The 26,585-nt window shown below is 34.4% G+C and overlaps 1 protein-coding gene across 1 annotated transcript; it reads right to left on the bottom strand.

The window, feature by feature from the left end:
• Positions 1 to 853: 853 nt before the first annotated feature.
• Positions 854 to 23,622, bottom strand: LOC150107978 (alpha-1,3-mannosyl-glycoprotein 4-beta-N-acetylglucosaminyltransferase B-like). The gene is made up of 11 exons (XM_090415501.1): positions 23,521 to 23,622; positions 21,894 to 22,027; positions 12,005 to 12,051; positions 11,106 to 11,219; positions 5,586 to 5,661; positions 3,899 to 4,019; positions 3,603 to 3,733; positions 3,198 to 3,305; positions 1,659 to 1,852; positions 1,315 to 1,573; positions 854 to 1,217 (listed from the first exon to the last, which is right to left on the bottom strand). Exons 2-11 carry the CDS (start codon positions 21,972 to 21,974, stop codon positions 1,164 to 1,166), a joined length of 1,185 nt encoding a protein of 394 aa, XP_090271627.1. The 5' UTR covers positions 21,975 to 22,027; positions 23,521 to 23,622; the 3' UTR covers positions 854 to 1,163.
• Between the last annotated feature and the right edge of the window lie 2,963 nt (positions 23,623 to 26,585).

Here is a 26,585-nt window from a genome sequence, read left to right as displayed (position 1 = left end):
AACCTATATGTCTTCCTACAAGTAAGCCTACTGGCACGCAACATTCTCATTTACTCTATGATACGAAATTCCACAGGGCTCTGTAGATGTCGAAAACTTTTAAATTACAATTCTACACCAGCAAAATATTTCGAATATTTTTATGAAATTAAAAAAAAAAGATTAACATTCTAATGAACTTTAGATTTTTATAAAAAAAATGTAATTATATTTCAAACTTAATAAAAATATAATTTATATGTAATTATATTTTTTTAGAAAATACATGGAAATCGTATTTTCTAAATAATTTGTTAATAAGTAATAATAATTTTAATAATTTTTTAAATATTTTTTTAATCATTTTATGATTATTCCAAGTTTTTTCTAATAGTTGTGATTCAACTTTTGTAAAAATTTCATGGTTTTCTCTTCAATTTTAAGACTTTTGGAATTTTTCTCATTTTAAATCTTTCTAAATATATTTTCGCCGTATTTAGAAAGTATTTGGCCCAAAGACTTTCAAAATATAAAAAGGTAACTACAAAAGAGATATCACTTTCTAAAATTTCAGCATTCTAAATAAATAAATAATCAATTTTTCTAAATGAAAAAATTTTTTAAATAATTATCGATTAACTAAAAGAAAATTCCATAAAAAAATTACCAAACTACCATAAAATTAGAAAAATTTAATCTTTTTCAACTTTAAAAAATTTTAGACAGTAGCAATTTAGAATTATTTTATTATAGTGTATTTATTTTATTTTATTATTTTTTTTTTTTGTCGTTAAGAGTTGAAATGTATGTATTATTAACAGAATTTCAATCAACAGAAGATAGACAACAGTTTTGATTGTATTCACATTTTATATTCATCATGTACATAATATCGCAGATTCCGACTGTATAAACTGTACATATCTAGATGGCGCCACTATAGAACATGGTATTGTGCCTGCTAATCATGAAAGTGAAAACAGGTCACCGATTGTCTCCTGAAGCACTTCAAATCAAGGCAAACATTCTTTGTTGGCCTCATTGAAAACCAATTGAGGTGCATCTGGCTATAGATAGAAGAAGATTGTTCGAGTGTGCTTCTTCGACACGTACGCACCCTTTAGTTCCCGTGATGAAAGCACTTAGAAATAGTGAAGAAACTCGTCTTCTGCTAATTAGTGTCGCTACCTGTCATTAGATGTCCCCACAGGCATCACTTCACGGGATTCGATGTAAATCTATAATATTCAAGAAAATTAATTTTAAAATTAAAATTTAAGAAAATTTTCTAGAATAAATTATAACATTATTTCATTTAAAAATTTTGTTACTGACCTGACTCAAGACGCACCATTTGTCACTATTTTCGAGTATGTGAAGTCTAAGGGTTCGAACTGGTCCAACGGCATGATGAACTTTGCCCTCCGCCACACCGGTCTCATCAGTGAAATTACCCACTGTTAGGAACCCTTCCGTCGATGCCGCGTAAGGAACAAAGTTAGTAAGATTATGGGGGAATGCTGGAAGGACATCTATCGTCGTGTTGAAAAATTTGCTGTCAGGCTGGTCGGGATTGCCACTTCGGAAGTAAAACCTGCAAAGAAAGACCAGAAGGAGTTTTAAAAAAAAAAACGCTTTGATTGTGATAATGGCACGTAGATCTTACCACATGGTCTTACCTTTCTATCTGCACTGTAGGGGTGAAGTGAAAACTAACGGCATCATTTTTGTGAGGGGGATATCCCCAGAAGAATGTTTCTCCGGTGTAAGCCCGTTCTATGCTATGACCATCGTAAGCCTTCATTGTAGAATGGACCTCGGCGATAGGATTACGATGGGGAAGATGAAGGAAATGTTTTCCAAAATGTTTGTCCTAAAGAAATAAGCAGAATGAAGAGTTTATGGTTTCGGTCTTCACTTTAAATAATATCAGAATATTATTTCAAAAAATACATATACACTATCATTTTCATTTTATTCATTCATCTGTACTTATATGACTTTATTCTAATACAGAATTTAATGAAATTTTATGTATGGATGGGTTAAGTAAACTTTCAGTCAGCCAGTTTTAGTGTAAATCATAGAAATTATTAGAAAGACAATTCAAAATTATGCAAAATGATATGATACTACTAATAATAAAGACTGTTGCTATAAGTACTTAAACCAAAATCAGCCCTGCTACGATAGGATGACGTCACTATACAAGAATGCTATTAGTCAATTAGCTGAACTAATGAAACTGATTGACTCAACAGAAAGTGTCATCAAAAATATGTCTTAAAGAATATATATTACGTAATTAAAAAGCGTTTAGTATTATTTTTAATAGATATATATATAAATTTGCACTAATAGATAAATATTTCTTCATTTTCAAATATTAATTACATTTAATTTAAATCTTGAAAATAATAATAAAAAAATTATTTATTATGTATTAAATCTATGCTTATAAAGTATATTAAAACACCAAATAAATATTAGAATATCTGATTAACATAAGATTAGATAGTTGAAAGGAAATACGTGGGATATACGTGGGATACGTGGGACCGTGAGATGTGGTGATTGATACCCTTGGAGGGTAATGGATGGCAATGCTGTAGCCAATGAAGTTCTAACTGAGGCTCGGCTATTGCTGTTACCCTCCTGCCATGATCAGAGCTTTAATAGCTCAATAACACCTTATCCCTACGCTGTCCTCTACAGATAACGGGGAAGATGAAAAGCATTCTTGCTTCGCCCTTTTAAGCAAGTCCTTATAAGGACTATAAGGAAATACGTATGAATTACTTGTTACATACTGGTACTGTCAAGTTAAGTTCTTTATTAAAGAGATATTCTCATATTCCCAAATAAGAGCGAAAAGGTTTTTCTCATTTTTTGAAGAACAGTGTTTCTTTTTCCATATGAGGCTGGCATCATACCGTAAATCCATATGAGACTAGTATTATACCATACACTTATAGTGAAAGTTAGTAATATAATAAATATAGTGAAAGTTAGTAATATAATAAAAATAGTGAAAGTTAGTAATATAATAAATAATGATTTATTATTAAATTAACTAATATCTAATATTAAAATAACGTTGTTTGTGAACATGGAAGCGCTAACCCTTCCGTAACATTTGAGGAGGAGGAGTGAGTATATTCGTGAGAAGGCTCTGTAAGTTAGTAAAACAGAGTACCTAATTTATGGACAAGCCTTACCTTCAATTTTTGGACTTTTCCTCTGAGGGAGGAATGTGTTCCCACATGTTGAAAGAGGGACGGACGGTAGTGGAGCCAAACAGAAGCTTTTTGTTTCCTACATTCCCGCTGAGGGACAAAAAAAAAATGAAAATTATTATTAAAATTCCATAAAAACTTCAAACTTATATTATAACAAATATTGGATTTGATATTAGATTTAGTTGGTATCGCAAACTGCAATAAAGTCTCGTTATATTTTTAGTAGATGTTTTCTATTAACAGATTTTTATTTAAGCAAATAGGTTTTTTTCAGAAAAAATTAATTTAATTATTAAACACGTTTAATATATTTTACACATATTTTAAAAATATTTAAGATATTTTTTAATATAACTTAAAATTTCAGAAAAAAGAATTGCTTACTGGGTCTTTGTCGAACCTGCACACTTTGGTCTGTACCATGTGATCCAGCAGCCAATCCACGGGCTTGTCGTTATGGAACATCGTCAGGAACGCCACTAACTTGGATAGGTCTACGCATTTGAACATCTTACCTAAAAGAGGACAAAAAAATAAGAAAATCTAAGTTAGATATATTCATTTCTCTCTCCCTAAACAGAAACTTCCCCTACTTAATTTTCAAGAAAAGGTTCAGTAACTCTTAGAAACATAAGTGTACAGAAATGCATTCGTGTTATTTACAGTTCATCTTTACTTACCTATAAATCCTAGCTGGCAAAAATCCAATACTAGCCAGTCTTTGTTCACCGCCATCTGTCTGTAGGCAAAGCTTCTCATGGTGCTGATAAATCGTGGCTTTGTAAGGATATCGTCTTCCAGCTGCAAATGTACACGAAATTATATTCTACTGGTTGCCTTGAAGAAACACATAAAAGGTCGTATTTTGAAAAATGTGTTTTTACCTTTAGCGAATTTCACACTTTACTATTCTTCACAAATACGCAGTTTTACAAAAGAATCACAATATTTTATATTGGCAATTACTGTAAATGGCAGTTTAGAGTACGAAGCTTTTTATTATTATTATTATTTGGACTGAATAACTTCAATATGAGTTTTACGCAGGACTCATTACATCCAAGTTGTAATTCAGCTCTTGTCACGTGCGTTCTAACAAATTATTGCAGGAATAAATTTAGCTACAGCCTTTCTGATTTTGTCTTTTAACTCTTGTAAATGGCTACGTTTTTTCATCATCATCAAATTCCTGATATGTACCCTCAAGGGGGTGTACAGGATATGATATTACCTACATGAAAAACTTACACCATTACTAACTTCCGGTCTACAATTTTCCTCCAAACAATCTGTTACCTCTCAAGACTCCAATATTATCATATCTTATATTTCTGTCTTCTAAGGCACTTTTTACTGTATCAATCCACCTATATTTTGGTCTTCCTCTGGGTCTTCTTCCTACCAACCTGGCAGAGTATTGTTTTCCTAATCTTTCCTCTCCCATTCTGTTTAATGCCATTGATAACATCTGTTCACTCCACTCATCGATCTTTCTCAATACTCTCATACCTGAGGTCTCCAGTCTTTGATCAAGTTTTATTTTTAACCCAGCTCTCAGATCCACAAGTTGAAATTGGTTTGAACACTGTCTTGTATACAACTAATTTATCTTTTGGCTAATTTCTCTCTTATTCCATATAAATTTATTCAGTTGACTTCCTCCCATACCAGCTTTGTTGATTCTGTTGTCTATTTCCATATTTAATTTACCATCTTCACTAAAAATCGTGCCTAAGTAGCTGAAATGTTTTACTTGTTCTATAGGTTCTCCATTCACAATACAGTTGATATTTTCAATGCTTCTGTCTATTTTCAATGTCTTCATCTTGCTATTGCTGATCTTCATACCAAATCTATTACAACAGTTATTCAATTTGCTGCGTTTTTTCTATTCCTAAAATGTACATTGTAAGTATTTCCCGTTTCTTAAAATATCTTTAAATTCATCTCTTTATGTTTATCTACATAGCACGAATCACACATTGTTGTTGTTATACAACTCAGTATAGCCTTAATTGCATCGTATTATCAAATACCAGATAACTAAAAGTGTTATCTATAAATTGTGTGTGTATACTTCTGCGTGGTTTGCTAGATGGGAAAAAAAAATCCTAAAGATTCAAACCAAAGTGAATCATTGTTTTCTCACTAAGCTATTAAGATTCATCTCAAGGAATACCATGAATGATTACGAATAATACTTAATAGGTTTGCAAAAATGCATTTAAATTATCTTCTTAATATCGAAATGCATATATGCTGAGAACAAAGTTCAGATTAAGTCAAAATATTTTCATGAGAAAGTAATCCCCCACTTCACTTCATGTACACATAATATTACTTGTACATAATTGAGTAACAACCCACCTGTACATAAAACGTACTTTTTGGCTGCGCGTACATCATAAGATATGCGTAGTCAAGATTCTGTTTGGTCCTCCATCTGCAACAAAACAACAAAAAAAATTATATTTTTCATTATATTAATATAAATACGCTTGATAGTTTGCATAACCACTGGAACATTTTATTTCATTTATTCAAACTTGACCTGTAATATTTATTTAATATTTTAAAAGTTCATTTCAGTTTAAATAAAAAACAGTTTCGAAACTTTGTTGCATTTAATATTAATACTAAATAAAATAATAATAAATGAATGAGTGTGCATTACACATTACATCCAAGAAATCATGTTGACATGTTGTATCTACCAAGAGAAATAGGTGTACGAGGTCCGCTGCAAGAAAGAAGAAAAAGAAATTTGTTGGAAAAAATTACATCGACCATATCCTGAGAAATGGCTCCACGCCATTTCTCAAGAAGGTCTAAAAGCAATAGGAAATGAATCTGATTTTATTTTTCCAGCATGCAAATAACTGATTTGTATGCTGGAAAAATAAACCTTTACATTGACAATTTCTTCGAGACACCGAGGGAAAAATAGAAAAGACCAAGAAATGCCAATGGCTGCAATATCGATTTATTAAAAAAGAAACAGAATGATTTATTCTAGCAGCTCAAGAACAGGCGTTACAAATCAATGCAATGAAAGCAAAAATTTCGAACATGAATAATAACAGCAGATGCAGATTATGCGATCAGAAAGATGAGACTGTAGAACATCTAATCAGTGCCTGCAGCAAGATAGCCCAAACTAACTATAAATACCGCCATGATCAAGTGGACAAAATAGTTCATTGGCATGTATGCAAATATATGGTTTTCTTACTTCTGATAACAGGTGGCAGCATAAAATAGAAACACTATTAAAAAAAAAATTCTCTGGGTTTTTAGAATACAAACTGATCGACCTTTGGACCATAATCGACTCGGCATTGCAATTATTGAACATGAACAGGTTTGGATAAGCGATATCGCAGTAAATCCCAGTGATAACAACATTAACAGCAAAGAAAAAAAAAATACTAAATATCGAGATCTGGCAATCGAAGTTGGCCGACTGTGGCTTAAACATCAAAGTCATCCCAATAGTTATCGGCACATTTGATGCAATTTCAAAGAAGCTATCCAACTATAACTATTTACAGCAATTAAACATGAACGAAGTGACCCCATATAATTAAAAAAAAAAACAGCATTACTTGGAGCAATCCATATTTTACGACGCTACCTGACGGACTATTCTTCGATGGGTGGACAGAATCTGAATTGCACTCTATCACCAGTCAAAAATTTGACTGGTGATAGAGTGCAATTTTTACAATTATTATAATAAAATATTAATAATGATAATAATTAGTAGTAGTACTAGTATTTACTTGAAACTTTTGCTATGTGACCTTTGAACTTCAAATTCCTATCTACCATTATTCCAAGATCCCTTGCCTCCTTAGTTTCTTGTAGCATAACTCCGCTAATATTATATGCAGCTGGAAATCTCATCACGCCAAAGTGTATAACTTTACACTAAAATCTAATCTAATCAAATCAAAACCTATTCAAATCATTTTGTGAGTGCTGGATATCAGTAGTGTCGTGACGTTCTATTTTCATGTTGTGTTCTAATTTACCATCTAGTTTCAAGTCACTCTTATAAATAAAATAACTAATTGCGAATTGATCACCGATCCAAAAGTAGGGAAATTTATAATTATACTGCGCCACCCTATTTTTAGATTAGTCTATATAAAACAGTAGGATCAATTCTTAATTAAGTTAGCAGTCTTCTCATTAGGCCGAATCATTTATTATTATTCTACTTGGGGCACCCGCAAGATTCGAATTTTTTATGAACGGTGCAATAAAAGGGAGTTCAGGCAAACACAATATTTAGATTAACAAAATAAAACATTTAATATACGATATATAGCAAATACATGAATTCTACTTTTAAATGAAACAATACAAATAACTTAATACATCTTGCTAAGTCACTCATTCCAATTCAATGTTCTAAACTTTAACATACAATTCACTGCTTCAAAATTATAAATTTTCCTAATTCAAGTTAATAAAACAAAACTTCTCATTTGATCAGTCTGCACACATCTATCAGTTGTACTTAATGTTTAAATTCACAGCAGGCACTAATCAAGGTAGACATTATTCCAAGCAATCTTATTTCGGACCTTGAACTTCGAAGATATGCTATAGTTAATGTTAGAATAAACAAACAAGTATGACTACTCTTACCAGATACAATCTTCAATACATCAATTTATTGCGAGCACACTTATGAATTAACTTATTTGAGCTAGCGGAACACATTAAATAAAATTCTCCAACGCTTTAACTGAATTACTGTTAATCGCGCTTCACTACTCTAAAAAAACAGCAATAGGGTACTGATATCCTTCCTTGTTTACTTTCCTGCAACTAGTTAAATTCATTATAATTCTTCTCAGGGCAACATAGAATTAAGACGTAATCCTAAATTAACTGGAACTAATCAGAATTTCCCATTGAATGTCCAGTTCTTTATTTATCCGATTACGACATCAATTTTCCTCTATAACAACAGCTGATTTGTTGTCATGGAGACGCATGAAATAAACAAGCACGAGTCGAATAGAGCGTGCCCTTCGGACTGAAAGGAGAGGAAAGATATTATATAGAGGATTTTTAATTAGAGATAAGTAAGAGTTTTGCGGAGCCTGAAGGAAAGTAGGATATAAGCAAGGAAGTGAAAGAAAATTGTAAATTCTTTAGGGCGGAAATTCAAGAGCATAGTGTTTAGAAGTAAGCAAGAAACGTAGTGAATCTTATACTCAGCTGCAAGTGAAATCAGCTGTTGTTTACTTTCCTGCAACTAGTTAAATTCATTATAATTCTTCTCAGGACAACATAGAATTAAGACGTAATCCTAAATTAACTGGAACTAATCAGAATTTCCCATTGAATGTCCAGTTCTTTATTTATCCGATTACGACATCAATTTTCCTCTATAACAACAGCTGATTTCACTTGCAGCTGAGTATAAGATTCACTACGTTTCTTGCTTACTTCTAAACACTATGCTCTTGAATTTCTGCCCTAAAGAATTTACAATTTTCTTTCACTTCCTTGCTTATATCCTACTTTCCTTCAGGCTCCGCAAAACTCTTACTTATCTCTAATTAAAAATCCTCTATATAATATCTTTCCTCTCCTTTCAGTCCGAAGGTCACGCTCTATTCGACTCGTGCTTGTTTATTTCATGCGTCTCCATGACAACAAATAAACGCAAACATTTCGCTAATGTAATACAATGCTCTACTACTACATGAGTGATTACATAACGTTAAATTTTCACAAATAAGAATAAACAGAATATTTGAGCTACTTAATCAGCTTTTTCGTTACGTATAGAATTAATTATAATAATACTTTTCGTTACATCATATATATATATTTTAGTTATTATAAATTCTGCACATATTATTGCTTAACAAATTAATAGTAGGTTAAGTTTAGAATAAGTATTTAAATAGTAATCCTAAATTAAGGAATAATAAATAATTTTTATACAAATCATGATTAATACATAATAAGCAATGTTAAATGTGAATGAAAAAAAATAAATTACACAACATAGTTTCATTCACAATTTAACAGTAGCATCCCTGATTACCCTGCCGGCAAACAATTGCACATATCTGTTAGCCCCTTCCTAATGTCCTCAGATAAACTTAATAAAAAGCTTAAATAGCTTTATAAAAAGCTTAATGAAAAGCTGTAATCAACACAGAAAAAAAAACATTTATTACAAATACAACACTTAAGCAAAATTTGTAAATATTTGTAATTTATTGATAGTGTATACATATATAACTGTAAAATGTAATCTTATTCAACTGCAATTGTAATTTACAACTACAGTTACTATTATTAATCAATATAATAGTTATGTTAGTTAATACAGCTAATTACTTTAATTAGTTAATTACTTTAACTAATAAAATATATTAATTAATAGATATTAGCTATTCATTATAAAAAAATCTGTATAATCTTCATTGTTCATATCAGAACAATACAAGCGGTAAATGCAAAATATATAAACAAAAAAAATGTATAAACTTTTATTGAAATCTAATGTAGCACTCAGTGCTGAACTTTGTAAAATAAGATATTGGAATGCTACTGAAGATGCACCTATAAAAATATTTTAGATAATAATAAAAAAATTATTATCAAAAAATTATTATTATATTTAAAATCAAGTTTTTGAATAAATATTAAATATAGTATAATATATCCGTTTATATAAAAAGATTCTTTAATACACCATTATATTATTTTTATAACTGACTCTTATAATAAACAAGAAAAAAAAAGATATGTATGTATTGTTATATATATTGTATATATATATATATATATATATATTCATATCCAAATTTTGCGGGCGAGATGTATTCGTATCCAAATTTTGAGGGAGCGATGCGATGATTAATACCCTTGGAGGGTAATGGATGGCAATGCTTTAGCCAATGAAGTTCTAATACCTTATCCTTACACTGTCCTCTACAGATAACGGGGAATATGAAAAGCTTTCTTGCTTCGCCCCTTCAAGCCAGTCCTTATAAGGACTATAAGATATATATTACATATTACAGAAACGATACTTTTTAACGGTTTGTTTCTAGTTACTACTAATGATAAATTTTAGGCAGATTGGGACACAACAGAAAAGGAATAGCAAAGCCTAGTAACAGTCTAAAGGGTAATAGAAAGGAGTCTGTAACATAAGGAATCATCATCATCATCAAATTCCTGTCATGTACCCTCAAGGGGTGTACAGGATATGATAGCACTACATGAAAAAAATTACATCATTATTAATTTCCTATCTACAATTTTCCTCCAAATCAGTCTGTTACTTGTCAACACTCCAACATTATCATATCTTATATTTCTATCGTCTAAAGCATTATATCATCTAAAGCATAAAGAATAAAGATAACATAAATCACACTGAAATAATGAAAAATCTGGATTCAAAGTTGTGGTAGAAGCTATCTATAACAACAAAAAGGGGGCAGGACATATAGCACGTATGAAAGACAATAGATGGGCTTCAAAAATAACAGACAAGCATCCCAAATAAATAAAAAGAAAATCTAGTAGACCACTAGGAGATGGGAAGATCCTCTATTAAAATTAATAGGAGGGAACTGACTCAGAATAGAGAAAGTTGACATATTTGCAACCTACAGTGACGGAGAAACCAAGACTGAAAACACGTTCGTTCCTCAGTAGGATAGCTATTCCCAGTTAATAACAGGAAACATCCCAACCAACGATTACAAATATGACATGATTCTGAAACAAAATAATTAATTTTAACAGTAAGCTATCTGATTATTTTGAAGTATTTATTTAAATATACTCGTATTTCATTCTGTTGAAATAAATCACTTCTTAAGCTGACTGTTAACCTACCTCACACGGTCCATTGGATCGCCTAGTGTCTGCCGAAGATTGTAAAAATCCGGGTAGTAGAAGGCAGGTGGTGATATCACCTCTAAAAGTCCTGATAAGAGATGGTCCTCAAATCTATTAAATACATAACATTATATTATATTCAGTATATGTTGAATACCGTCTGATCTACCCTGAACCTAGAATTATTCGAGATATTCAGCGTGTTATTAAAGAATATAGGAATATATCAATAACAAACAATTAACTACATCTGCCTTTTCAGTTATAATAATAATATTTTTTCAAAAAAATACTGGTTTTAATTTTTTGAAATAATATTAAATATATACTTAAAATTGATTTTTATAAGCTTATATTTAAAAATAATATATAACTTACAAAACTATTACATAACTTATATCAAATATTGAATTAGTATGTATATAAATGAAATAAAATATTACTGCAAAGTCGTATAAAATATTGATATAATATATCAATATGATTAGCAAATTTGTTTAATATCGTATTACTTAAAAATAAATATCTAGAGTGTATTTTTATAAAATATTGCTCAATAATCATACTTCTTATTTTATCTTTAACATAAAGGTAAAATTAAAATATATTTTATATTTTAATATACTTCGTTTTGTTTAAAAAAGTAACTAAATGTGAAGGCAATATTTTTATTCACTTCGCACGTATGCACGGCGAAGAATATGCCGTCACTTTTTTATGTTGTGTATTTAACTTCCATTGCGTATGACTGTTTACAGCTCATGGAGACTGCTTGGCGCGACTTTTGGCCTTCTAATTAAAAGAGAGAGAAAAAAACTCCTCTCTGTCCGTGTAATAATTTCACTATTGTTTCGTATTTTTCTTTGTTGATTAAAAACGATTAAGAATAAGCTTACTTGACTTTTATTTCTTCGGCCTGTTGCTTCACAAAGTCCATGTCTGTCTGAAAAAGATAAAAAAAAATATGCAAGTGGTTTTTATGGCATAATTATACAGAAACACTGTTCATAATCAACTTTCACTACAACAGTGGTGGACGAGGATTTTTAAATGCTAAACCGTTCACGATCTTCATCATGTTACTTCTCTTAATAGGAATCTGTAATGTTTGTCGACGTAACACGTCCGCATTTCAAAAACATTCATCAAAATGATATTGGAATTGTATGATTGACAAAATTAGACTCAAAAGATTAATTCAGATATTTCGGAAAAATATTAGCAGCGTATTAATTATATTTTCTAAATTAAAATAATAAAGAAAGTCAACATTCTGTTTTTATCGTTTGCTAATGAATTAACGGGTATAAATTAATATTATTTATGTTGATTAAAAAGCAATTAACTATTATTATTATTATTATTATTATTATTATTACTGTTCTTTTGTGAGATCTCATCTGATACCACGCTACTCAACAACCTATCAAGAAATTTAAAACACAAAGACAACTACAGAACATTAAAACACGAATTCTGGAAGCTATATCAACACAGTTAATATAGCATTAACACTTATAATACATGACAAATCACCAGCATCTAACGCTTACATTCCATCGTATACAGTACCAAACAACATAAATAGCGAAGACTAATCCTACTATCTTCATAAAAGCTAATTTTAGCTTCGCAGGAGAGAGGGGGATTAGCCCGCCTCATTCAACTAATCCTCATAATCATTGACCTGCAAATTATTGTAATGTATATGTCAATACTGTGTATAATAATAAATGATGATACCGATATGAAAAAGATAAAACTCAGCTAACGCCTTTTTTATTCCCGTATACGGGGAGTAGGCGAGCCCATTTAGCCCTATCTAACTTTTGGAGACTGAGTGGGCAGTTCAATCTCCACTGGTACCCAATCAGAGATAGATGGCCCAAGGCTATCACTAATTAAGCAGTACACAGTGAAGAGAGACGGCTCAAATGTGCCGCCATCTCGTGGTCCCTACCCTAACACAATATATTTAATGTGTGAAATAATGTGGGTTCTACGGTCGATTTTCTTGAGTTTACGGGACGAAAAACCCGAGTTTCCGGGAGGAAAAACCCGCTTGCCCGTGCCAGAGATCGACTAACTCGGGAACCGGTCGAAAAAAGGCTTAGAAAAATTTCCTCTAGTCGCCGACTAGACTTGAAACGAAGTTTTCCTTCTTGCGGCCAAGCGCCGTGGTGGGGAAACGCCACATCCACTGAGCTACACAGGCTCTGTGCTTTTATATTTAAAGAAAAAATATTTTTAAAAAAAAGTACTTTAAATGTAATATGTCTTAACTGTACATATGTAAATACGCTGTATGATGATAATAGAAAAAATTATTATTATCCATATAATAATATATATATATTATTATATAGAGTAATTATATCCATTGTTATTGTACGAGTGTACGAATATGGGAAAACTTTTGAGGGTGTAGATTGGTGAATAAACTTGGTGTGCTCTCTTGAGTCAAGTTAAATAACTTTTTCGTTTGCGAAAATTATTCTGAATTGTCCATTTGTGTATCCGATGTAAATAACTGATGTTTTTACGTCATTTATGCACGTATATAATTGTTTAAAAACGTTATTAAACCCTTATATGTACTGCAAGTGAAAAAAAGCAGCGATTCCTTATACGACGGCCATCTGGAACCCAATGTGTCTTATGACATGGGTATGCTTGCAAACTTCTGTACAGTTCAGACAACTTATACTCCTAATGTGATCTGCCCATTTCCTTCTTAGTTTTCCCTGCAGTATATTTCTTCTACTCTTCAGTTTTGGAGAATTTGAGGAATTCTTGAAGTACGCATTCTGTACTATATTATGACTTTTATTTTTTTTTCTTTAACTCTTGCTATCTTGATTCTCTTTTCTGATTTCCTGATTGTTTTCCAGTTCAGATGATTTATGTTCCTCGAACATCTGTTTTCCAAGTCTGTCAAATCTTTGTTTTTCCTTCTGCTTGTTAACTCATATGTCTCTATACTTGAGAAATCACTGTGGTGAGTTCCATTGAGCTATATAATTGGATTTCAAGTTCTTTGTAGAGAGAGAGAGAGAAATGTGTATGTTTTAAAAATATTTATAAATTTGGCAATAGTACACCACCCTAGATTTATTCTGTTTTTAATAGATTTTTAATACTTCTAATTTAAATATTAGAAGTATTAACGGCTATGCTGTAGTATTTTTATAGTACAGGAGTATCATACATACAACGTCTACTGTGACTCCCTCTCTCCTAAATTACATTTGCTCTTCTCCTAATGTTGCACATCTTCTTTCACTACGCGTTATTCCCGCTTCCTATGCAGGGTCCGCGTCTTACTTAGATGCAATTTCTTGTTAGTACCACTCCCAACCGTCTTGTCGGATAGCCTGCCGCTGGGGGGGGGGTACATTTTTGACTGTAGAAGCGTATGTTCACGGGCCGGTTTACCTGTTTGCGGGATGAAAAACGTCAGATAAACTATCGGGAAAAAACCTACTGTCCGTGCCCAAGACCGGCTAACTTGCCTTGTTGCACATAATTTTCTTTAATTCTTAAAAGTCCTTAAAAGGACTGGCTAGATGGCCGAAGCAAAAATGCTTTTCATATTCCCCGTTATCTGTAGTGGACAGTGCAAGGATAAGGTGTTATTGAGCTATATATATATATATATATATATATATATATATATATATATATATATATATATATATATATATATATATATATATATATATATATATAGGGTGTTCGGGATAAATTTGACAGTTTCGTAAGGAAAAAGAAAATCTTCTTTGTATCTATTAAATTTAATGAATTGACAAAAAAACATTACAGGCAGAGTTAATTACAATACTATCAACAAGATTTACTCAAAATAACCACCATGAGCATCGATCACAGCTTCAATTCTGCTTCGGAACCTCGAACAAGCTGATGCTACAGTCTCCCTGGGAAGGGCCGCAAAAACTGTTTTAATTTTATCCATTAACTGGGCTTTTGTATTACTGGAAGTGCGATTGGTGTCTTTTTCAACTGCGCCCCATACAAAATAATCCATGGGGTTAAGGTCTGGGGAGTTTGGAGGCCAAACATTTGGACTGGTGAAGTCGTAGAAATTTTCAGACAACCATTTTTGACTTTTCCCAGAGGTGTGGCAAGGGGCCGAATCCTGCTGCCATACATACGGCCTACCATTGGCTACCCTTGTTATCCAGGGCTTGACTACAGTTAGCAACTCCACGAACAAAGCCCGAATTCCAATGCCAGGGTTCTTCAACACCTGTTCCTGCAGATTTGCGAGGAATTCTGCTGTACGAACGCAATCAGATCGTCTGCTAGGGATCTTTCTTCTTGCTACATCCTCGTAGTCACCATTGCAAGTCTCTAGTTCATGCCTGATTGTTTTTACTGTATTCAGGGAGCATTGGGCAGCAGTCGTAATATCCTTATTTTGATGGCGGGCACGAATCATCATGATACAAGTTATTCTCTTCCATGATTCAGGTGGGTTCCAGCTATCCATCCTTTCTGACATCTTGTATATGAATGAAGAAGGGTCCAAACTTTTAAATGAAGAGAAGTGTGTGTTAATACATGTAACTTACGGAAAAATATAATTAATTATAAATATGTCAAATTTATCCCGAACACCCTGTATATATATATATATATATATATATATATATATATATTCATTGGTTACAGCACTGCCATCCATTACCCTCCCTGTAATCCAAATCGTTTTAACGATGGTAAACAGCCTTCTTTAATTCTTATAACCTTTGTGGCTGGATGGACCTCAATCTCTTGGATTATAATCCAAGTGATTAAGCAATTTTTCATCTCTATGAAAAATGGCTTAAATGAATGAGAATTTATCAAGCACCTGGCTCACCCATTTTAGGGCAGTGTGGGAGTGTCTGTACCGATGAGCAGAGCCGCTTTTGGACGCTTGTGTTTCCACCTATCGTTTTCATCGTAGTTAGATGACTCTCGAATGAGTTGGTTGGGATGGAGTGATGCCTGAGCAAAGTACTTGGCTGCTATCTGGAGGAGAAACGTAGGTATGTCTGGCAGGTTTCTGTCTTGGTAGAGGATAGTATTCGTAATCTTTTGATGTTGCTAGGGGAGGTGTGGATCCACGCTGGTGAACCGTAAGTTAATGTGGGTCTGATGATTGCTTTGTATATTCTTAGTTTGTTTTCTGGACTGACTTTGCTTCTTCGGTTGAGTAGAGGGTAGAGTTTAGCTATTGATGAGTTAGCTTTGTTGTAGGCATGAAAGATGTGGGAGTTGAAGTTATTCAGTTATCTAGTTTGATTCCCAGGTATTTTTCTTCTTTTTGCCATGGGATATCGGTATTTCACATTGTGACTGTTCCGTGATGGTTTGCTTTCTTCCTTGTAAAGAGTATGGACGTGCTCTTGTCTGCATTGACGTCAATTCTCCATTTTTGAAACCATTTTTCAAGATTTGTTGCTGCATTTTATAGTCTTTGTGTGGCTAGGTGTGGCCTGAGTGGTCTGGCCAGCATCGCCATGTCATCCGCATAAAAAGCCATGATGGTTGATGGGGTGTTTGGGATGTCTGAGATGTAAATATTGAAAAGTAATGGCGATTGAAGGGAGCCTTGCGTGGCGCCTGCTGTGATATTTCTTTTAGTGCATCTGAGGCCAGAGTTTCACTTGATATTTTCGCTCTTTCAGGTAAGAGTTTCTGAATTGGATACGGTTTAGTGAGTATTTTGCAGTTATTAGTTTGTGGATGAGGCCTTTATGCCACACTTTATCGAAGGCTTTCGCCACATCCAGGAAAATTTCACCTGCATGTTGTTTCCAATTGAATCCAGTAGTTATGTATTCTATAAGTCTGTGGATCTGTTGAGTTGTGCAATAACCTGTGCGAAAACCAAATTGTTCTTTCGGGATTAGGTCTAGATTGTCCGTTTCGTTTTGTAGGCGTTTTAGTATTACTCTTTCTGTGATTTTTCCAAGACCTAACAAGAGGCTGATAGGTCTGTAATTCTGGGGGAATTGAGGTGCTTTCCCCGGTTTGTGGATGAGGAATATATCTGCCTGTTTCCAGCGAGTGGGGGAAGTAGCTGAGTCTTAGCATCGCATTGATGATAGCCACTAGATGCATTATTGAGGGAGTGCTTTTATAATTTTGTTTGAAATCTGATCAGGATCTGGTGCTTTTCTGTTGTTGAGGTTCTTGATGATTTGGTATATTTCCTTTGGCGTAGTATAGCTTGTGTTGTCACGGCTGGTGGGATGATAAAGAGCACAGCGTACTTGCCTGTGGATTTTTTCGATGAAGCGCAAGTCCGCATGAGTGTAGTTTGGTTGAAATTGCAGCTCCTGGGCGTCTGCAAAGGCTTTTGCATTTTCATCGTCTCGGTAGACTATGCCTCAATTCTCCATGGATTGGTTGTATGTTGGGGTGATCGCTGCGAAGGGCTTTAGTTATTTTCCATAATGAGTTATCTTCAGTGTTTAAGGAGCTTAATTTCCTTTCCCATAGTTGATTCTTATGGTCTTTAATTGCATGTCGGACTAGGTTTGTTGCCTGTTTAGCTGTTGTTTATCCTGGGGGTGATAGTGTTGCATGATATCGAAGTCTGATCCTGTTTGTGTTGCGGATAAGCTTTAGAATCTCTTCTGGGAGCAGGTTAGCTGGAGCGGTAGCAGTGCAGGCTGTTGCAAGGCCAGTTTGGATTGTGCTTTCCAGTTTATTGATCGCTGTGTCTACTTCTTTGGGTGAGGAGATGGTTGGGACAGGGCTTGTGATGTTGAAGAGAGTTGCGTTGAGCTTGAGATTTGTGTAGGATTGTCCGGGGATGGTTTCTTCTTCCCCACCTAGGCTAAGCAGAACCGGATTGTGGTCAGAGCTAAAATCATTAACAACCTGTAACTGGAATTGGTGCGAGGTCCTGAAAATGGCTATATTCAGCACGTCTGGTTTGCCGAGTGGTCCGTAGTGTGTTTCAACAGGACTTGCTATGGTGATGTCATAGCGAATTTGTGTAGGCTCTTCTCATTATTATTGGTGTTTCTACTGTTCCACGCGGGATGTTTTGCGTTTAGGTCTCCCGCCACTGTTGTTGCTTCGTTTGTGTCAAGGAGCTGGGAGAGGTCCGAGGCTGGGAGTGGTTTGCCTGGAGGGTTGTAGACTGAATATAGTTTTAGACTACCTGTGTTGCTGGTGTGTATCTCAATTCCAGTTTCTTCCAGGTTTGTAGTTGTTGTTTTCTTGATCTCATTGTATCTTATGCTTTTTTTGACAAAGATAGCCGTTTCGCTCCCTCTGGCGTTGAGCCTGTCTGTCCTAAGTGGTGTGTATTACCTTATTTTGGGGTTGCCGCAAGACCGAAGGTGCGTCTCTTTGATTAAAAGGAGATTGTTGTTTAGTCCGTTAGCATTCCAATATGCGATCTGTATTAATTAGCTGTATTGAGTGGTAATCATTAATCATGGAGAAGATGACTTGTGTGTTCTTCAGGAATTTGTTGGTGTCGGCCTGATTGGGATTTGTTTTGTTAAAGGCCGTTAACATCTCTCCTAGAGTGGCAGCTAGGATTGCTGTGGGGTTTTGGGTGCAAGATGCCGGCTTGTTACTTGTAGAGACCGCAGATGCGTATGATTCCTCGGGAGTAACAGCCCGCGTTCTGATTTCTGGTGTGGTTCGCTTCTGAGTGGGCGGAGGTAGTGCCTCTCTAGTCTTCTGCAGGTTAGATGGGTGGAGTGAACATCCCTTGTAGTTGGCTGGGTGGGCCGCCACAGTTTGCACACTTAGTGGGTGTGGTTCGCGGCTTGACGCAAGTGTGCAAGGGATGGTTGTCACCACACTTGTAATCTGCATCTGCTTTACATAGTTTTTGCGCATGCCCATATTTTTGGCAGCGATGGCATTGACCGGCTGAAGCCTTTCTTCTGAGAGGTTTCGGTCTTGATGACTAAGCTGCAGATTATCTTAAGGTCATAAATTTCTCTATGGTCTTTACTGATCTCGACTAAGATCAGAGGCATGGGGCCCTTGTCTGCTCGGTACATGCGCGAAATCTTAATCGGCTCCAGGCCTTGTGATCTGAGGTCAGTAACTATTTCTTCAGCTGGTATGGTTTCAGCCAGCCCTCTGATAACTACTTTTAGATTTTTTTCACTCTTAAGCTGAATCTCTTCTCTCTTCTAATCACAAATTAAGCCAAATCATGGACACTCCATATGATGAGCTCGACTTCAAACAGCTATTGGCAGTCTTCACGCATGTAGGTGGCCTGTTGCAAAGAAAATGGCCAGGAAAGGTAGCAATACACCAAATAACAGAGGTTGAATCAGAGGACTACCAATCCCCTGACCCTCTCCCCGGCACTTCTCAAGATAACACCAGGGAGATTATGTAGCCAGTTATCGACCAGCCCCTAGTGGACTCAGATAACTCTACAGACTATCAGGTTGTCAGCAAAAATAAGCGCAAGAAGGAGTCGCCATTTGCAGATCCTGAAATAATACCTCAACCCTTGGAAAGAACAGCTCCAATGGACTTAACCTGATGAAAGAATAGAGACTGACTCCAGGGCACAACCCAAAGAGAGGATTCCACCAGTAATTTTAAGAACACAAGAAAAACGATCTTTAATTCTAGAGACGATGAAGAATACAAACATCAAATTTATATCAGCCAAGAGTACAGATGAAGAATTCGGATTCAACCAGAAGGAACTTCGGACTACAGCCGGCTTGCCAGACTTATGGACGAGCTGAAAGTCCTATATGACACGTTTCAACTTAAGAGTGAAAAAAATCTAATCTAAAATAGTTATCAGAGGTCTGGCTGAAACCATACCAGCTGAAGAAAATTCTACTTTGGTATAATAAAAAAAATCAGCTAACGCCTTTTTATTCCCGTATACGGGAGTAGGCGAGGCCACCATTTAGCCCTATCTAACTTTTGGAGACTGAGTGGGCAGTTCAATCTCCACTGGGACCAATCAGAGATAGATGGCCCAAGGCTAATTAAGCAGTACGCAGTGAAGAGAGACTGCTCAAATGTGCCGCCATCTCGTGGTCCCTAACCCTAACACAATATATTTAATGTCTGAAAATAATGTGGGTTCTACGGTCGATTTTCTTGAGTTTACGGGACGAAAAACTCGCTTGCCCGTGCCAGAGATCAACTAACTCGGGAACCGGTCGAAAAAAACTTAGAAAAATTTCCTCTAGTCGCCGACTAGACTCGAAACCAAGTCTTCCTTCTTAGGGCCAAGCGTCGTGGTGTGCAAACACCACATCCACTGAGCTACACAGGCTCATCTTTGGTATAATTATTATAAATAATTTATATGTGTGATTTAATAAGGTTTGGCTGTACATTTTATGTATGGGAGTTATTCTTTCCAATTTCCAGTCATTAGGAATTTCTCCAGGACTTGGTTTAACAACTTTTTTTTTTTTACTTTTTTTTTATATGGCTTTATATTTAACTTTTTTTTATAATCCTTCTTGGGTGGAAGGATTGTTCTGTGAATCCTTCCACCTTTTTTTATTAATGTTATATATTTTGTATTTTTTTAATTTAATATTTTTATATAATATTTACATATTTTACATAATATTCATTATTTTACATAATGAATTTTATGTGAACTTGTACTATTAATATGTTGGCGCGGTTAGCCTAGTGGATATGCGCTTCGCAACCCTATGTCTGGAGAAGGAGTGTCCTAGGTTCGATTCCCGTCGACGACGTGAGGAACTCAAGGATCTTCCTCACCCATAGCCAAGTTAGCCGGTCTTGGACGTTGACATCAGGATTTTCCTCAGTTTATCTGGAGTCTTCCATCTCTCAAAACAGGAAGCCTGTCCAGTGAACACACACGGTTAGACTCATAAAATATACTACGCCAAGGAAGGTTGTAGGAAACCACCTTGCTCATAGTCATTTCCCTAGATGGTGGCGTATATATAGCTTCCCCTAAACATCCGAAAGGCTATAACCACAACAACAGTACTAATAGTTACACAGGAAAACATTTCTTGGGTAGGAGTCCCATAAATAAGTAAAAAAAGACAACAAAATGAACACACAAACCTTATTAATATATATGAATTATTTATAATTAATTATACAAAGCAAAATTAAAGCACCTTATGTACAACATTAGGAGAAGAGGAATAAACTATTTGATAAATAGTAAAAAAAGTTTTCTAAATGATGATGTTATAAAATATAACAGAAAGTAATTTCAAGATTGAAGTTTTTGGTTTGTTTCTTTGTTTGCTTGAAGAGTATAAATTCCTATAAGTCTGCTGGTATCACGTAAATATTACCTTCTTCATAAAAAAAAAAGAAACGTAACAAAGGAGAAATCAATCGAGGTACGATACACAAAGTAATTTTCATTCGGATAATCATTGCGAGAAGCAGGAAAAAGTGCTTTTAGTGGCATTTCTCGAAATGAAAATAAGAATGCTAGTGTAGACAGAAAATAAATAAGGTTAATGAGATTTGTGTTGTGTCGCTTCATGTAAACGAAGCAATTTCGACTTTGATCTTATTATCAACGCATCTCATAAATTATTCCATGGTAAAGATGTAACCCTTGGGAATGAAGTCATAAGAGACACATTTTGACAAAAAAAGTCTATTCGAAATGAAAACTTATCTTTTATAACAAAGCATCATTTCCTCTGGTGTTTTACATGCTACTTCGTAGGTTTCAGAATGTATTAAGCACAACAGCAAATATTAAAAAAAAGATAACTAATACACGAGAATTTGTCTCGTGCTATGACGTACCTCACCTATGCAAACAACAATCACCGTGATGTTCCTCTCTAAAGGACTCATGTTCTCTATAAGGTTCTCCAAAGTGGACATGAGGTAGCTGTGCACTTCCCTCTTTACGGAAGGAACCCCCAAGGTTATGGTAGCTACAGAAGAATACGCACCATTAGAATCAGTATGAATGGTACAGCAGCGAATAGAAAAAAAGTTTGATTTTTTTTACTATAACAAAGTGCTAAAACCTGATAGTAAGGACACTGAACAGTTTAGTCCTAGTAGATCAACTTATTGAAATTCTATGGGGTATCATAAAGAAATCAAATTATTTGATTTGAAAGAAAAAATTACCCTATTAGTAACATTTTAAAGAAAATAATTTTACCATAACTTAATTTACTTGTTTAGAATTTTAAAAAATAATAATAGACAATCATGATAAAGGTGCATTTTGTAATTACTTTCTGATAGAGTCACACGACTGAACTTGGATCCGTTATCTCTTGCATCATGTACTCTACACATCATTTTATCTAATTGAGTGATTAAAACTGTCCAATTGTAGCAATAAAAAACACTATTGTTATTAATATTTCAAATCGTTTCTAAATAATAATGGAATTATAAAGAAAAATCAAGAGAATGGGTTAAGAAGAGGTTCTGAACCAATACTAGTCCAGCAGAAGCTATTGCTGTGATGTATCCACTCGATCACACTCATGTTAGGCTTAACACCTGTTATAATTGTTGATATACAGTACTGTATTATAGTGATCGCAGCTAAATTTTAGATTGATAATATTCTGTTGTTTTCGCCAGAACTGTCGTGATGTATGTGAAAAAGTCACGTGCTTCAAAGAACTCTATCGCGTGGTGTATATAACGCATTTTTTCCAACATCAGAAGCTGTACCGAGTCCAATTTTGTTTTGCTAGAAAAAGGTTTGAAACTAAAATTGAAATAAAGTCAAATTCTTTCCAGCATAAATGATTTTATTGTAATGTATAATTTCGAACATTTTCTCGCTTGTGTCCTGGCAAAATACAAACTGAAATAGTTCAACAATTTTTATAGAAATACCAAATTTCGTTAAATTCTGTTTGGTTTGAGTTTGGAATAATATGCATACGGAAGAACAAAATGATTTCATTGATCGCTATGCTTTTTGAGAGATATCCCTAAAATGGCTAAAAAGCAATTAAAAATATCGTTCAATACAAAACAGAATCCAAATGATTAATTTATTAGATTGATCTCAGATAGGAAGATGAGGAACCTAGAATGATTACGATTACAAAAATAAAAAATAAAAAATACATCTCAGTTTTTAAAAGGTAAGAAAAAACTTAATATTAAAGGAAAATTTCATTTTAATATTTGGAAAAATTATTTTGCAATTGTTAAATAGGAGAAGGGCCCCCTAAAATTATACATAATGGCATGAAGAAAGAGGAAATAAAAAAAAATCCCAGGGACCTATGACATCCTTTTCCACTAGTGGATCATAACTGGATTATAGTATTTGGATTTAGTTGGGATAAATCCGGAGTATTCCTGAGGGAAAGTGTCATCTCCGGAGACTCAAACAAATTATATGATACGAAACTAATCTTAACTAATAAACTGAACATAAATAACTTACCTCCTGTTCTCCCAATTCCTAACTTCAAACTAGGCTGCAAACTGGTGGATGATTGTCTCCTCACATGTGGCAGATAGTGATCTAAAGAAGGCAGTTGTAGATCTAACTGGAAACCTCCTTTGGACACTACTTCGTGGGTATCCTTCCCAAGGGTACCTCTGCCCAAGTGCATGGATACATTCGGACTGGTCCCTTCCTCTTTGGTGGCAAAATTTCGACGGATGGCGAGGATGTCCAACCGCCTCTCTTGGTCTAAGCTTTCGGCATGCCGGAGTTTCCTGTAAAGATCCTCCAACCTCCCTTGCAGCAGGGTTTGCTTGCTGATATCTGTGGAGTAGAAAAGTACTCTTGAATCTATTATAACCTTTTTTTTATTCATTATTTTATTTTTTTTTTAATTTACAGATATTCAATATAACAGGACAAAAGTAAAATACTAACATATCAAGTTCCTCTCACTGGTCGGCAGACACTTTTCTTTAAATTTTTTCTTTTTTTTGGGGGGGGGGGAATAATCTTTGTCCACACGTGATATTTGATATTAATTTTTTTCATCGGATGTTGAGAATCCGAAACAAGAACATGCTAGATCATATTAAAATGACCAGAACTTATAACATTCTATTTAGCTATTATTGATTAAAAGAAGTATTTGACAGATTGAGTTTATGAACAGTTTAAGATTATTCAATATAATTTAACTAATTAAAAATTAAAAGTTAATTTTTAAAAAAAAATTAATCTTTTTAACAAAAGTTAAATTTAAAGAAAAATTTTAGAATTATGGCGAATTTCTAGCAAAAATGAAAAAAAAAATAAATACACCTTTAATTATATCATATAAGTTTATTTCAATTTTGATTCAGAAGAGCTTTCAAGTGCATGTTTTCATAAGCAAGTCAGAGTTTGAATCTTTGAATCGCAGTTTGAAGCTTTGGTTCCATCAATACGCCACGCCATCGTGGAGCTGTTACTGTAGTACACCGTATTTAGAATGATATTGTGAAGAATAGCGAATAACTCAAGTGGACATCTGAAAAGGAAGTGTGATGAACCTGACTGCCGCTTTCGACAAGGCTGAAGTTCATTGCCGTGAAAAAAATAGGGATTATATATATATATATATATATATATATATATATATATATATATATATATATATATATATATATATATATATATATATATATATATATATACAGGGTGTTCGGGATAAATTTGACATATTTATAATTAATTATATTTTTCCGTAAGTTACATGTATTAACACACACTTCTCTTCATTTAAAAGTTTGGACCCTTCTTCATTCATATACAAGATGTCAGAAAGGATGGATAGCTGGAACCCACCTGAATCATGGAAGAGAATAACTTGTATCATGATGATTCGTGCCCGCCATCAAAATAAGGATATTACGACTGCTGCCCAATGCTCCCTGAATACAGTAAAAACAATCAGGCATGAACTAGAGACTTGCAATGGTGACTACGAGGATGTAGCAAGAAGAAAGATCCCTAGCAGACGATCTGATTGCGTTCGTACAGCAGAATTCCTCGCAAATCTGCAGGAACAGGTGTTGAAGAACCCTGGCATTGGAATTCGGGCTTTGTTCGTGGAGTTGCTAACTGTAGTCAAGCCCTGGATAACAAGGGTAGCCAATGGTAGGCCGTATGTATGGCAGCAGGATTCGGCCCCTTGCCACACCTCTGGGAAAAGTCAAAAATGGTTGTCTGAAAATTTCTACGACTTCACCAGTCCAAATGTTTGGCCTCCAAACTCCCCAGACCTTAACCCCATGGATTATTTTGTATGGGGCGCAGTTGAAAAAGACACCAATCGCACTTCCAGTAATACAAAAGCCCAGTTAATGGATAAAATTAAAACAGTTTTTGCGGCCCTTCCCAGGGAGACTGTAGCATCAGCTTGTTCGAGGTTCCGAAGCAGAATTGAAGCTGTGATCGATGCTAATGGTGGTTATTTTGAGTAAATCTTGTTGATAGTATTGTAATTAACTCTGCCTGTAATGTTTTTTTGTCAATTCATTAAATTTAATAGATACAAAGAAGATTTTCTTTTTCCTTACGAAACTGTCAAATTTATCCCGAACACCCTGTATATATATATATATATATATATATATATCTACACGTAAGTAACTTAAGCTGGAGTGCTTAAGTTTGCTGTTTACTTTAAAAAAAAACGAAATTTATAACAAACTGAGATAAAATCTATCTCTGTTTCATGATTAAAACGATACTCTACAACTGATTATACCGAAGAGAAAAAATTGGGAAACTACTAGATACGGAATGACTGACTTCCCAGGTGGATTTGATCAGGAAACAACGTTGGAAAGAACATATCAAGACACTTTTTTAGAATTGGAACGGTCTCTTCTTAAATCAAAAACAACAATAACTAAAAAATTAGGTTAGATTTTTAACAAAAAAAAAAAAAAGAAAGAAAGAAATTGTGAATGAGAGAAATGCGTTTCAATAATGGATGGTGAATGACCCAAAGCTGAACTCTTCTAAGTAAGGTATACGATAATGGAGTCTTGGTTGTAATGCTAATATTAATATAAATATAGCAGAAATTAGTCCGCGCGGTTAGCCTAGTAGCTATGAGCTTCGCAACCATATGCCTGGGGAAGGAGTGTCCTAGGTTCGATTCCCGTCGGTGACGTGAGGAGCTGAAAGATCTTCCTCAGCCATAGCCAAGTTAGCCGGTCTTGGGCGTGGACAGCAGGGTTTTTTCCCCAGTTTATTCTGGGGGTTTTCATCCCACAAAGCAGGCAAACCGGCCTCGAGAACTCAACACTACAGGCCATAGGATACACCGGGGAATAGGGCTGACCACCTTATCCTGTAAACGGAGTGAGGTCCGATGATCAATGGACCCCCGACACCGCAACGTAAAAGAGGGGATAAGGAAGAAGAAGAAGATAGCAGAAATTAATATCAGAAACAAAAGGAATGTATAAATTAAATAAAAAAAAGAAAAGCTGAGAAACAGAAGTGATGTAGATGTAGTGATGCTGAATGTTAAACCAAAGATTCAATTA

This window comes from Typopeltis vanoorti, chromosome 3 (genome assembly GCF_054136105.1).
Source record: "Typopeltis vanoorti isolate ZY-2024b chromosome 3, IOZ_Tvanoo_1.0, whole genome shotgun sequence".
In the NCBI taxonomy this organism is placed as follows: Eukaryota; Metazoa; Arthropoda; class Arachnida; order Uropygi; family Thelyphonidae; genus Typopeltis; species Typopeltis vanoorti.
The sequence above is the reverse complement of the archived record's forward strand: the minus strand, read 5'-3'. Positions and strand labels throughout refer to the sequence as shown.